The sequence below is a fragment of the Pagrus pagrus genome (assembly GCF_965226575.1).
Source record: "Pagrus pagrus genome assembly, chromosome: 7".
Taxonomy (NCBI): domain Eukaryota; kingdom Metazoa; phylum Chordata; class Actinopteri; order Spariformes; family Sparidae; genus Pagrus; species Pagrus pagrus.
The window spans coordinates 4,243,895-4,257,338 of record NC_140191.1 but is presented as its reverse complement, the minus strand read 5'-3'; the positions used below and the strand labels follow the sequence as shown (position 1 = coordinate 4,257,338).

Below are 13,444 nucleotides of genomic sequence, written 5' to 3'. Positions count from 1 at the left end.
TCTAATAAAGCAAACGCCAGTATTTTTCTGCCATTTTAGACAAATGTATTTATGCAGGACAAAAAAATGAGCACGACACTTTCACAGGATAAAGTAAAAGATCTCTGTCACCATGCACACAAAAGGTTTATTCTCTCAAATTTTGAGCGCATATTTGTTATAATCCAGTCTAGTTACGATATGTGCAGGCTTAAGCTGCGGACAACAAACACAGGTGCATTTTATTGATGGCAATGCATGCATGATAGTGCACGGCCCCATGTTGCACAGACCTGTACACTATTCCTGGAAGCTGAAACATCCCAGTTCTCGTACAGCCTCCATACTCACCAGATGACTGTTCCACTTCCACTGAAGAGGAGTGGACCAACACCCCGGAGGTCACAGTGATCAACTCCACAAAGGAGATGTGTCACTCTGCATGAGGTAATGTTGGTCTGTTGGTCACACCCATCTGTGGCCCGAGTCATGTGAAGTCCACAGTTCATGCCTAGTTAAAGCACACCTGTGCACCAATCATGGTCTTTGATCAGCATCTTTATATCACACACCTGTCAGGTGAAGGACTAACTCAGCAAAGAAGAAGTGCTCATTCATTTTACAGGATTTTAACAAATTGGCGCCTAAAAACTGAGAGAAAGAATTTAAATTTCATCTTATTATCTGATGAAAACACAAGCTGATTGAGGGTCCAGGTTTGCAGGAGGTGTTTGGTCCAGTGGTCTAATGGCCTCGCTTTAGGGAATTAATCCAGACGTGAAACATGTTCTGAATTTGCATTTCATTTCGCACACACAAAAACATAGTTCAAAAAGTTCCCTTGGGCCTGATACTTTATTTTAAACTATTATATTATGTGTGCTGCTGGTGAATTCCTGATATGGCGCAGGCAGCAGTGTTAAAAAAAACCTTATCTCCCCTTTCCTGTCAGGAAAAATTGAGATTTTGGTCAAGTTTTTTTTTATTGCAAGTTGATTTAGCCACAGCTAGTGTTTAATGAAGGTGGTGCCTTCTCATTATCAGGACAAAAAGGTAATTGGTGGACCTATATAATCACATTAACACAATCCTGCAGGAATGATGAAAAACAGGGTTGTCTTTTCTTCCGGACTGACCTTGGGATTGCTGCTGTGGTCACCGAGCCGAGGTTTTCCCGGTTTCCAACTTGGACCTTTGAGGAAGGCTGACAGTTTGTTGTTGATTTTCTTGTAGTATTTGGATTTTCTCCACAAGTAAAAATAGTAGTGCAACTGAAAGAGAGAAAAAAAACAGGAAGTCAAACATCAATCAACATACAATCAGACGCCACATTCATCCGATCAGTGTTAACTAAGTCACGGCTGTGCTAACTGATGCTGAGTGAAGTGCTTCTGCTCTAACAGGGCAGGACGCTGCTCACGCTGCGTTCAGCCAAAAAGCCAGGGCAGCAAAAATAATCCTCACATCCACCTCCTGACATTTGGTTTTATTGGCCTCCTTCACCTCAGCTGGGCGCTTTGTTTACACTAAGGTAATAATGTTATGGTTACAAAATGGCCACTCAGCCAGCGAGAGAAACATGAGCTCACGCCTCATCTGACTGAAGAAGGTGTTTATACTCTGATGGACGGAGGCGGCTGACTCGCTGTAGCTGCACCACTGACAGCACTCACCTGAACACGCAGGATTTCAAAGGTTTTGATGGGGAACACCAGGCCGTAGATGACTTTGTCCGACTCTAGAGCAAAGGTACCTGAGGAGGACAGTTTTTAACAGATACATGGAGCCACAATCACGAAAACAGTGTCACTGGCTCTTTACACATCCAGCAGACATGGAGTAGCATTAGCATTCACTCTTGGGCCCACCAACTCCTGAGGAATATATTTGGCCCTTTAGCTCATCGAGGCATATTCATTTGTTCAACTTTTGGTGAAATAAATACTCCAATGAGACAATAGAAGTAACTGATGACTTTTTCTTACCAAATAATCGATCCCAGATGATCAAAATTCCTCCGTAATTCTTGTCAATGCAGTAAAGGTTCCTCCCTGTTGAGATAATATTCTGTGAGATGACCTTACAAATACATTTACATGTTTTCATTCCATTATCTCAGTTTTTCCCACACAAGTTGTTACATCGACCTGCACAAAAATAACCTGACCATCAAAACCAAACATAATCATAATGAGACATGAGCAGTTAGCAACATTGCAGCCTTAGTCATGTTTCCCGCTGCTCTTCCTCGATATGTCGATTTAATATCTCAGACACTACAGAGCAAGCAATGATTCTCCTTTACAGAATGAAGCTCATCTCACCGTGATGAACTCTGTGATGTTTTGGGGTGTTGAAGATCCACTCCAGAGGTCCAAGGTCGTTGATCAGCTGAAATAAATAGAAAAATAAAGTACATTTATATCAAATATCTCACATGGAGAATGTGCTCAGTAAATTTCATCACAATCTAACTTTTTCAAAATTGAAAGAGGTCTTCCTCTGAATTTCACTGAAACTTGCCTGTTTGATTTTGATATTTATTGTTAAAATGGTCAATATTTTGGGGGATTTTGAAGCTTTTCTTTGACCCAATCACAATCTGTGTCAATCTACTGATCGTAGATTTCGATAATAAGTGAAAACTTTGACCTGCTTCTACCTTAATCCACTCAAGAAGCCTAGTTATTGAGATATTTTAGTCTCAACCAAAGAGGCGGAACAACCAACCGAGGGATATCCCTAGAACCGTGCTGCTAGCAAGGCTGGCAAATGTTCATCGCAATTTCCAAGATGATGTTTTCAAAAGATTTTTATTTATAAAAACAACATTTCCAAACCGAAAGATATTCAGTTTACTATAATTAAAGACGAGGAAAAGCCGCAGATCCTCATATTCAACAAGCCGGCACCATCAAATGTTTGGGATTTCAGCTCGAAACAACAACTATTCATTCAGTCGAAGTTCGTTAATGATAAATTGTCTGTCGACTGAATAATCATTTTAGTGTTCGACCACTCAAACATTTAAAAGTTAGACAAACCAACCTTCTGATGGGACATAAAACCAAAGGACTCCCATGAAGGAGGCGTTATCACAAACATTGTATTATTCTCATACATTCATATTCTAGTTTGTTTTCCTGATAAAAGAGCTCCAATAACTTAAATTGCTCATTGAAGAACCTTATTTATGGGCTGGTAGCTCAGCAGCTAGCGGGGATCAGGATAAAGAGCCAGGAGCAGAGACGTTAATGGTACCGTTTAAACCCATTAACACACACATGCACAGAAAATCACACAGCGAATGCATCATACAGTAAATTTTGTGCATAAAACCATCGACCATGAAGCGTTTTCTCTTCTTAGATATCAAACAGATGCACCAGTGAGACATTAAACATTACAGAGGTCACAGAGCGCGTTTCACACAGTTCATGTTTCTCTTTGGCTGCAACGCTCAGATATTTTTGATGTTTCGCATCAATACGACAGACCTCGCTCTCAGTCTGGAGAAATGTGCACGGCTGGACAGAATTTCTCAGTGATTCATTATTTCCATGTAATGGCTGCGTCTGGCAGCCGAGCGTGAGAGTTTCATCTTGAATGAAAAGGGTCTCCCACCACTTCACTCCGGCTCTGAGGCTCGAGCGCTGCAGCGCCAATAAATTACATGACATCAAAAAAAAAGGCCATAAAGGAGGCATAAATTACATCCCTTCAGAAAATTGTGACTATTACGACTGTTTTCACTAATAGTGCACTAAAAGATGGAAGGCGCTCCAAATCCATTCATTCCCTCTCAAGATTGTTGGGATTGTAAAAGTGATACTCGCAGTCACTTTAAAGGCGGACAGAGTGGTCATGCTTCTGTTTGGAATATTTCATAAACTCTCATTATTTTTTATTGAACGCAGGTTTCACTGCAGCTCTGAGTCTACAAAGGCTCGACTTAGCAGGCGGATTAGTGTTGGCACGGGGAGAAAGATAACTTTATAGACTTTTTTCAGTCATATTAGCTTTTTAACTGCACAGCAACCGTGAGTGAAGCAGTAAATTCATGCACAGCCACACGAGCTACATGTCGACTGATTATGCAATATATTTACATATTTAATCACTGTAATATATTGTAGATATTACACAGTATTCATGTGCTCCACCTACATTAAACTGCCCGATTAAATTAAACAATGTGAGCCCGTCCTCATCAGTGAAACGACCATATAAGTCGACTGTGAACGCTGTTCATCACGACCCATACTGACGTTTGTTGTGAGGCTGCTGCCTCTAGTGCCCGTAGTGGTAATTACAGCAGCAAAGGAGGAAGTCAGGTGAGTATAAAGAGCAGTTGCGTCCACACAGAGAGGAGGCCGGTGAGGACGGCCCGGTTAAACAAACACAGGGCTGTGATCCAGGAGACCAGAAGTGAGTAGTTATTTTAACCAAACCCAAATGGCAAAATTGCCGGACACAATTACCAATGACCCACATACAATATATGTGAACCCAGTGAACCAGAACTGCCCCAAGACTGGGCCGGATCCAGCCCACCAGAACAGAATGAAGTGTGGCCCAGATTTAGGCCAGTTCTGGTCCGTTAGGTTTGCTCATGGCTGACGTGCGGCCATGATACTGTCTGTTTGTGGCTCAGGTCTGGTGCCATCATTCCATGCGGTATGTGGGCCGTAATTAACGTATCTGGTGTGGGTCGGATCAGGGTCGCAAGAATTTTGCTATCCAGGAAACCGTGATGTTCCTAAACCTAAACACACTGCACATGTTGGTCATGTTGTTTTGGGAGTTATTAGGCATTCGACCCAGTCAGTCTTTTAGGTGTGAGGAGGCGTTGGATTAAAAAGAAACCTGTAAAATGGCAAACGCTGACAACAAGCCCGTCAAAAGCAAATTCATCCTGAAAAGTTTATTTTTTGCTGTTTTCCACTTTTAAGGATCCAGATCATCACGTGTGTGTCTTGTTTCAGTGTTCCTGTGTTTAAGTATTTACCTCTGTGTGGATCCAGAACTGGTAGAGAAGGTTTAACTGTATGTGAACAGCGAAGATGGCAGGAGGTGCAACCAGAGCCAAGGGCATGTAGAAAATCTGAGGAGGAGAGAAATGAACATGAAAAACTACAGTCTATATGTTTTCTACTCACAGTGCTCTTTTATTAACATCTCACGTAATATAAAGAACACATCGAGCCATTTTATGTGCAGCCGATCTTAAAAAAGCAGATATTTGAAGATCAAACTATCTCCTCTGTAAGCGTGCTGAGCTCAGATTGAACCTCGCTGTGTGAATTCTCAAGATTGGAAATGATGAAACCACCTGACAGGAACAATACGGGGGAGGTAGTTTTTTTTAGCAAACATTGCTCAAGCAGGAGTAAACAGAGTAATCATTGGGAACTATTTTTAGCTCCAGATCAGGTGTTGACACCAGCAGGACGGCGTATGTGGGTAAAAAATAAACCACAGTGTGTGTTCATGATGATAGAGGAATGTGTGACCCGGCACTTTTAGTAGTTTTAGCAAAAAAATGGAGCATTAGGCACAAATCAGCCTTTGGTTACACAGATGGTACTTGGTGGTAGGGGTTACTAATTAATCATTCCCAGTAATAAATAGGATTTGTTGACATTCGTTGGGTTTCCATCTAATTGTCCAGAGAAACTTAAAATGTTGCAAACAATTCCTTAACAAGGAAAATGTGACGAGGAGGAGATGGACCAGAAACAAAAGCACTTGTTTGCCAATAAACCGACAGGGATCCAGCTGCAGCCTTGCAGATTATCCGAATCCTGCAGAACACGGCCGTTTTTTAGCAGCCATTTCTCAGCCTGCAATTATTTTATTATCTCAGTAAGTATAGACGCAACTCATAACCCGAGGCTTCAATATTTATGAACATGAAAATGTATTTTTTGGCCTGCCGACTCTGCAAGAAACTATTTCCTTAACATTCGTGTTGTGGCTGCAGTTAGATATACTTGACTAAACCCCAAAGAAGAAGAAAAAGAAGAAACAAAACAAGTTGCTTTGGCAGTCTATGAGGGAATGTGGGAATTAACCTGGCAATGGGACGCTTAGGGGATATCTGAGAAGACACTGACACTGCTTCTTCTTCTTCTTCTTTCCTAATGCATAACATGCTCATAACAACATGCTGATAGAAACACGGCGACATAAAAAGAATAACATCTTACCCACGATGTGAACTGCTGGGTGAGGGACTGTCTGAGGGCCGTGGTGAGGTTGTAGTACTCTGAACTGTGGTGAACCTGGTGAGCAGCCCAGAGGATGGACACCTCTGGAGGAGATCACAAGACAAAGATCCGACATAAAACAGGAGTCCGACGGTCCAAATGTCACACGAGGTTATCACCACATCCTCCTGCTCATTAATGTGTTACAGAGCTGACGGCAGCTGTGTCACGTTCATGAGATTCATGCACCAGCCTTGAACCCTCACACACATTCAGCTGCCTTCCTTTACATCACCACAAGTGATTTATCTCAAAAAATCAACTCTGCTGCTTCTCCCAGATGAGTAACTAGACACTTTCACCCCCAGAAGGAGTCACTGCGCTCCCGGCCAGCCGTGATGAAAAGCCGAGGCCTGAGCGTAGCCGGTCGCTGGGGGTGGGGGTGGGGGGGGTTTCGGGGCTATTATGACGGCGGGGGTATTCGGCTGCAGCTGGTTAGCTTCCAGCCTGATGTCCCAGTGCTCCAGTTTACATTCCTCTGCTGTGTTGTGATACTTGCTACATTAATATCTGTGTTACACTTCATTTTAACATCCAAAGGGAACATGCTTGTTAAGTTTCACTGGATCTCCGGGCCGTTTTCCGGACCACCCCGTCTGGTCTGTGCTTTTTGGCACCTCCCCGTCCACTCTGGCTTCTGCAGCCGTACATGGGAGAACAGTAACCTTCAAATATTGCAGAACCACAAAGGCCCATATAGACTATGTATAGTAATGTATTTGTTGTAATAAAAGCAGCCCGAGTTATTAGATGAGGTTTAAGGTTTATGTGGCAGCCATGATGTGTGACGGGATTTGTGATTAAGGGATTCATTATCGAACAATTAGACTTGAATGAAAAAAAAGATATGAAGAATGAAAGAAGATGTGGTCACGTGTGGGCGGTTCAGAAGCTAAAATGTCAGAATCACACGTTACATGAACAGTATGAATGTGCGTGTCCCTGCTCACAACCTTATTTTAAAGTCGATGACGATGCGATGTAAAGTTTATAAGACCGTCTTACCCTGCGAGGCTGTTGGATTCACAAGATCACGTGATCATGTGAATCCATCGTACTTGACGTCAAAGCTATGGGCATGTGAACGGACACACAGTGGCAGCTACAGGTGTGGTCAAGGTGTGACCACCAGCGAGAGAGGTGACTGTGGCTTTGAAAACAAAAAACCTTTTTTAAAGTGCCTGCCTCTTCCCAAAAACGTCCAACATTCAACTTTCCAAAAGCCTTCCCTGATGATCTGCCACGTCAGGGTAAAGACGTTGGAGAGAAGAAGGTCAGAGAGTTAAGATGATACCACTCACATGTCAGTACAGTATATATGAAGCCCCAGCCAGCAGCTGGTTAGCTTAGCTTAGCACAAAGAGCACAAACTTTTGGGTCCAGTAACTTCCTGCAGTGTCTGCTGGTTGTTTTGTGCGACTTAAAGGAACGAGATATAATGTATTAAACAGTGAGCTCATTGTGTCACCTTTGGACCATGGACACTGTAATAAAATGTCAACAGAGCCACTCTGACATGAATCATCGGACTCCTGTTCTGAAGCCTCGAGTACGGCACATAGATTTAGACAGAAGAACCAGATACCAGATGGGAACGATGGCGGCAATTCAAACTGATGACAACTGCTCACCTAGCACATACGCCAAAAAAGTTTTCTGGCTTCTGTGTTTACTTCCTGGTTATGCGGGTCATTGAATATGACCCATAGACTTTACATTGTGATGATGTCACAGATGTTTTAATTGTGTTCCTCAGCTTATTGGAAGTTTTACAAATATAAAGCCTCCATGGATCAAAAGTGCATAATAGAAAGATTCATTATCGACCTCGTTTGCGGTTCTTGGTGTCCCGTCAACAGCTTCACAGACGTCTCCTTTATAATGGCAGTCTATGGGGAAAATGCTTTTTGGGCCGCCATGCCAGTTTGGAAGCAAAGCTGAGCTGCACCATCCTGATATTTAGCTTTTTGGAGTCAGAAGTGTCCATATTTGGACGAGAGGGTGGAGCTGAGGAGGACATCCTCACTGGAGAACCTGAGGATACGCTGTGGTAGCAACTTGTCAATCCCAAAGTAGCCACGCCCTGAAGAAGACCCTGCTTTATCATCTATTTTACTCTAAATGGGACTTGAAACTAGTGATAGTAATTTATTCTATGCTATGCTGATACTTTTATGTTTTGGACTGAGCCAGGCTCGCCGTTTCCCAGTGTCCTGTCTTTGTGCTAAGCTAAGCTAACTGGATGTAGCTTAATGTTTACATAAGAGTGTTATCTATTTATGTCCCAAGCCATTTCTCAAAATGTGAAACTATCCCTTTAAAGTTGTGAACTTTTTACATAACAGTGATCAAGCACATAAATCCAGGTGTGCATACTCACCGACACACACACACACACACACACACACACACACACACACACACACACACACACACACACACACACACACACTAACAGCTTTGCCCAGTGTGGGGTTTACTCCTTTCTATTTTGAGAACATCATTCATTCAAACTCTCTTTAATAAACTTGTGAATTGTATCAAGGCGAGCCGTCGTAAACCCCGAAGGGTCGCGAGTCCGCTGCACCTGAACAAACACACAGCTGAGAGCTGAAGGTGTGTGCGGCGTGAGCGGAGGAGCACCGCGATCCGTCCGGACTCATATCCAATCAGTGAAGCCGAGGTGGAATTCCTCAAGCGTTTGAGGTCAAACGTTTTTGTTGGGAAACCCTGAGGAGAAACTACCGCTCCAGAGCAATACTCCACACCTCGCTGTATTCTGCGGGGTTATTGCTGGATTTCAGCAGGTGTGAGGGAATAAATGTCACGGGGAATGTTTTTGGAAGTGTCACATACAGTGTTAAATGGTGGATTTTGGACTGAGTCAAAATGGAAGCAACAGGGTTAGATTTTATTTCAAACTTTATTTGTCCTTTCAATGTGATGGACAGTCTGCAGACAAGGCATGAGTGTGAGGGGAGGGAAAGGAAAAAAAAAGAAAAGAAAAAAGAAAGCGTCTACAGCAGTCAAGCGCAGGAATTATGACGTTTCTTCCTCCCTGCACCACGGGGGATTCAGAGATGAACTGTCCTGCTAAGAGACATATTGAGAGGATAATCCAGCCTTTGTTTAATTCCAGCAAACCTTTTGCTTTTTTTCTCCTCGCTGGAATCGCGCTTGGCAGGGTCCAGGACCAAGGGCGGCTAAGATTGATGCTCGTTGTCATTGATAGGAAGTAGGAACCGCTAGGCTTCACTGCAAGCCCATGTCCTCATCTCTCCGACTCGGCGGGACGCCGCATAGTTTGGCAGGGCCTATTCAGGAGGGAAGCCCCGTTAATGGTGAGAACCAATGCCACAGAGCCCGCGTTCCCAGCAAGAGCAGAGAAACGCTGAGGACGGCACTTCCATCTGGCCTCCAGCGAGCCTTCCACTCACGCTTCCTCAGGAATAATAAGGACGAGTGCGCGCTAATCAGGTGGTAGACAGTTATTACAGTGTTCTCACTATAAAAATGACAACACTGATCGTTTAGTCAAACCCCTTCAACACTATGTTTATGTTTACCTAATATTAACCTCTGGTGGCTGCGTGAATTATGGCTGTGGAGTTCTGTAGCACGGACAGCAACACAAAACCTTTTAAAGAGGAGGTCGGGACGATAAAGTGTTCAACTGTGACACACAGAGATTGTTGCTGGCAACCGATTTCCTACGAATACTCACGTTTTTTGTGCCTTAACTTGAATAAATCTTAACCGCAGCCACAGACAGGCTTGAAACTGTATGAGGTTTATCATGGTTTTGTGGCATCACAGTATACAGTGTTACACAATTCTTATTATTATTACAATTATCAGTTACAATGACCCTTGATGGGATGAAATTAGAAAGGTTTTTGTTGTTATAATTTAAACTTGATATAAACGTGAAAAATAAAAAACGGATCAGAAAGCAGTCATGTGTTGTTTTGGGAAAGGCACCGGCTGACCTTGGATGACAAACGACCTGTTTCATCGCCTATTTAGAGTGAATTGTTGCTTATACCATGCCCCAAAAAAAATACTGGCTGTCACGCGTTCATTAAAACCATGCAACAGGACACCTCAAACATACGGTGCCATTGTAAATAGCCAGCCCTCTCGGAGCGGAGTGGCACAGTGCGCTCTGGGCACAGTGTCCTGGGAGAGGGGAGCAGCCGAGCGCCAAGAGCAGTCAGTGTTTCATTAAGAGCTGAAGTGGCAGTCCTCCTCGCTAAATGTAGGAACTGTGGAGTGATGGGTGAATTAATGGAAATAATTCAACAGACATGAGCAGAGAAGAATGAGCTGTTTATACGTTAAACTGGTCGTCTGTGCTTCAAAAACTTCCTTTCATGGGCATATTGTTACCGTAGTCTGTCTCTTTAACTCTCACACTGTCTTCCTCTTCCTCGTCTTTTCTCTACGATGTTATGTCAACACTTTGCTCACATCTGATTCATCTAAAATGCAAGTTTGATGACGACACTTTCACTGACGTTTGTCTGGACAGCTTGACTTTACCCAAAACCAGCAAGTTAGTCCGGTATGTGCCGTTGTGTAGATATCAAAGACGCTAGCAAAGCAACACAACAATGAAATAGTCCCAGCAGAGACGTCAGATGGGTGAGAAGATGTTTTTACAGTAACGGCTGAATATGACAACAGAATCAAGTTTGCCGACTTGACGCGTCTCCAGAACGCAAATCAACCGCCACCCGGAAAGAAACACTTAAATTAAACAGCGCTATTATTTTCCAGCATGAGTATCCAGAGTAATGTGGCCACTGTTTCTTGGAAGAAAAGCAGCAGTTGACCTTTTTAAAAGTCACTTTTCCATTTACCTTCATTGGTCTTGAACGGAGGCAAACATCTAAAGACAAATAATCTAAAAATATCTGCGTGGTCACATGTCACTCGGGTAATTTCCTGTACTAAGTGGATACAGTATAAGCATGATAATACACTTCAAGGTGTTCTGACATAGTCCGCTGTATGTTGTCATGTAAGCGTCCTGCAGCTCCAAACCCTGTGCAGCTAACACAAGTAAAATAAGCCCACCAGACTGCGAGGAGAGGTCCTGGCAGCGGGGTGACGTCACCCTACGATTTTGCTGCTGAATTATATCATGACACGTAATCAAGGCCTATAAGTCATAATCAGTCATGTTACGTGACTGAGTTACACTTTAACAGAGTCTGTTTACGTCCACCTCAGCCCTGTCAGGAGCAGTGCTTATATAACCACAGTCATATAAACGTCCTATTGAGCTCCATAAATTTAGCTCCTGCAGTTAAGTGCCAATAATTACCAAACTGTACCTGATAATGCTGCTATAAAAAGCAAGTCCGACGGATGAAAAAGAACAATAATCAGCGCTGAAGGAGGACATAATCGACTCTCTATAACCACCGAAACCTTATGAAATGCTTTTTACAGTTCACATCAATCAGCTGCCTGATCATCACCCTCAGCGACACACTGCTGGCATGAAAACATGTGCGGCCCTGTGAGTGGTGGGCTGCCCTGTCAATCACCGGGGTAATGGCCTGTGAACAGCCCTCCAGTGTTTGGATTGGAGGGCTCTTGGATGGGGTGCCAACCCAAACAGCGAGCGTCGGACTCGGCGGGACAGTCGGCCAACTCCCTCAATGCCGCTGCCATACTTCATGCTGTCCACACAGCTCAGTCACACACACTAAACTAAACACACTAACCCTGGTCAGGCCCACTTACAGCTCTCTCAGACTGGGTGTGAAAAAACTGTAAGGAGAAAGTAAAGGGTGAGTTAAAACGGCTTTTGTGGTCTTTATTTTATCACATGAAGCTTCTATTTTAATTGTTCCACCTAAATCAGTGAATAAAGTTATACAGTTGTTTTTGTTCAGTCACCTGTGAGGCCCGGTCCCCAGAAACTCTCCACTCTGGCAGCAGCCTCAAAGAAATTAAGAAAGTGTTTATTGGACGCAACATTAGCATACAGAAGTCTCCATCTTGGCTTTTTGGAGTCAGAAGTGTCCATATTTGGACGAGAGGGTGGAGCCAGGGAGGATATCCTCACTGAGGATACGCTGCGGTAGCAACTTGTCATTCACAAAGTAGCCACGCCCTAAAAAGTACCCTGCTTTATCATCTATTTTACTCTAAATGGGACCATAACTTACTAAATAAACTTGTACAGTCATCTGTGAGGCCCGGCCCCCAGAAACACTCCACTGTGGTGGCAGCATCACAGAAATTAAGCAAGCATTGATTGGATGAAAACTTGCAGTGCAAAAAAAGTGCAGGACGAGTCATCAACAATTTTAGCGTTTTCCAGTAAGTTGCAATCTCTAAAATACCATCAAGTATACACAAAAAATTACTTTATTGCAATTATTTTGCCTGGTACTAGTGTGTAGGTGAAATAAAGAATGAAAACATGTGATTAAAAAAGATTTTGACTTTATGGGAACTTTAAGCATACATGAACAGTCATATTTGTATAAAAAGATAAAAATATAAGGTTAATGGGTTGAGACGAGATTAGGTGAGAACACAATAACATAATAAAATGTTGTCATGCTCGTGTTGGGAACTACAAGCATCCACATTTAAAGAAATCCACATGTGAGGCATTGCCTCTCATGATCATCCTTCATATTCACACTTCATCCCTCCGATCGGCGGAGGTTTGTGCTCAGCAGCGTCAGCAGTGGAGATCTCCTCGTCCGTCAGCACTGTTGACAGAGGGAAGTCTGTCCGAGCGCACGAGGGCAGCAGACGGCCGGACTGTGGCCTCTGCTGAGCTCAGCGACCCTCTCGATGATCATAACACACTTTTCTTTTCCACACTTTGTTTTAAATGCCGTACGTACAGGCCCTGTGGACGTCTTCCCTTTGTGATGTCGGGGGTTCAATCACACCAGTCCCTCTCTCTCTCTCTCTTTCATCGCGCTCGCAGCAGACAGAGTGAGAGCACGCTGACCTATAGATCACTGTTGATGTTATCGCTGCCTCCCATGAGGCCTTTCACTTCTGCTGCCGTGAGCGAGACCCCCACATCCTGGCCAAACCAGACCGACAGAACCAGCAAACCAAGAGGGGGCCCTGGATTCTTTTGTGGGCCCTGCAACCTGCACCGGGCCAGGAACTCGCCGTCACAGTGAAGATTTATGGAGCCCGGGGGCAGGTTAGCC

At 43.6% G+C, this 13,444-nt stretch overlaps 1 protein-coding gene across 1 annotated transcript in view; it reads right to left on the bottom strand.

Annotated features, from left to right (window-relative positions):
- agmo (alkylglycerol monooxygenase) overlaps positions 1-13,444 on the bottom strand; it is a 51,433-nt gene that overhangs the window by 24,797 nt on the left and 13,192 nt on the right. Inside the window, exons 4-9 of the mRNA XM_084356321.1 lie at positions 6,189-6,292; positions 4,988-5,083; positions 2,304-2,370; positions 1,965-2,030; positions 1,653-1,732; positions 1,116-1,250 (exon numbers count right to left, since the gene is read on the bottom strand). Of these exons, the coding sequence (XP_084212447.1) occupies positions 1,116-1,250; positions 1,653-1,732; positions 1,965-2,030; positions 2,304-2,370; positions 4,988-5,083; positions 6,189-6,292 (548 nt within the window). The remainder of the gene's footprint in view (positions 1-1,115; positions 1,251-1,652; positions 1,733-1,964; positions 2,031-2,303; positions 2,371-4,987; positions 5,084-6,188; positions 6,293-13,444) is intronic.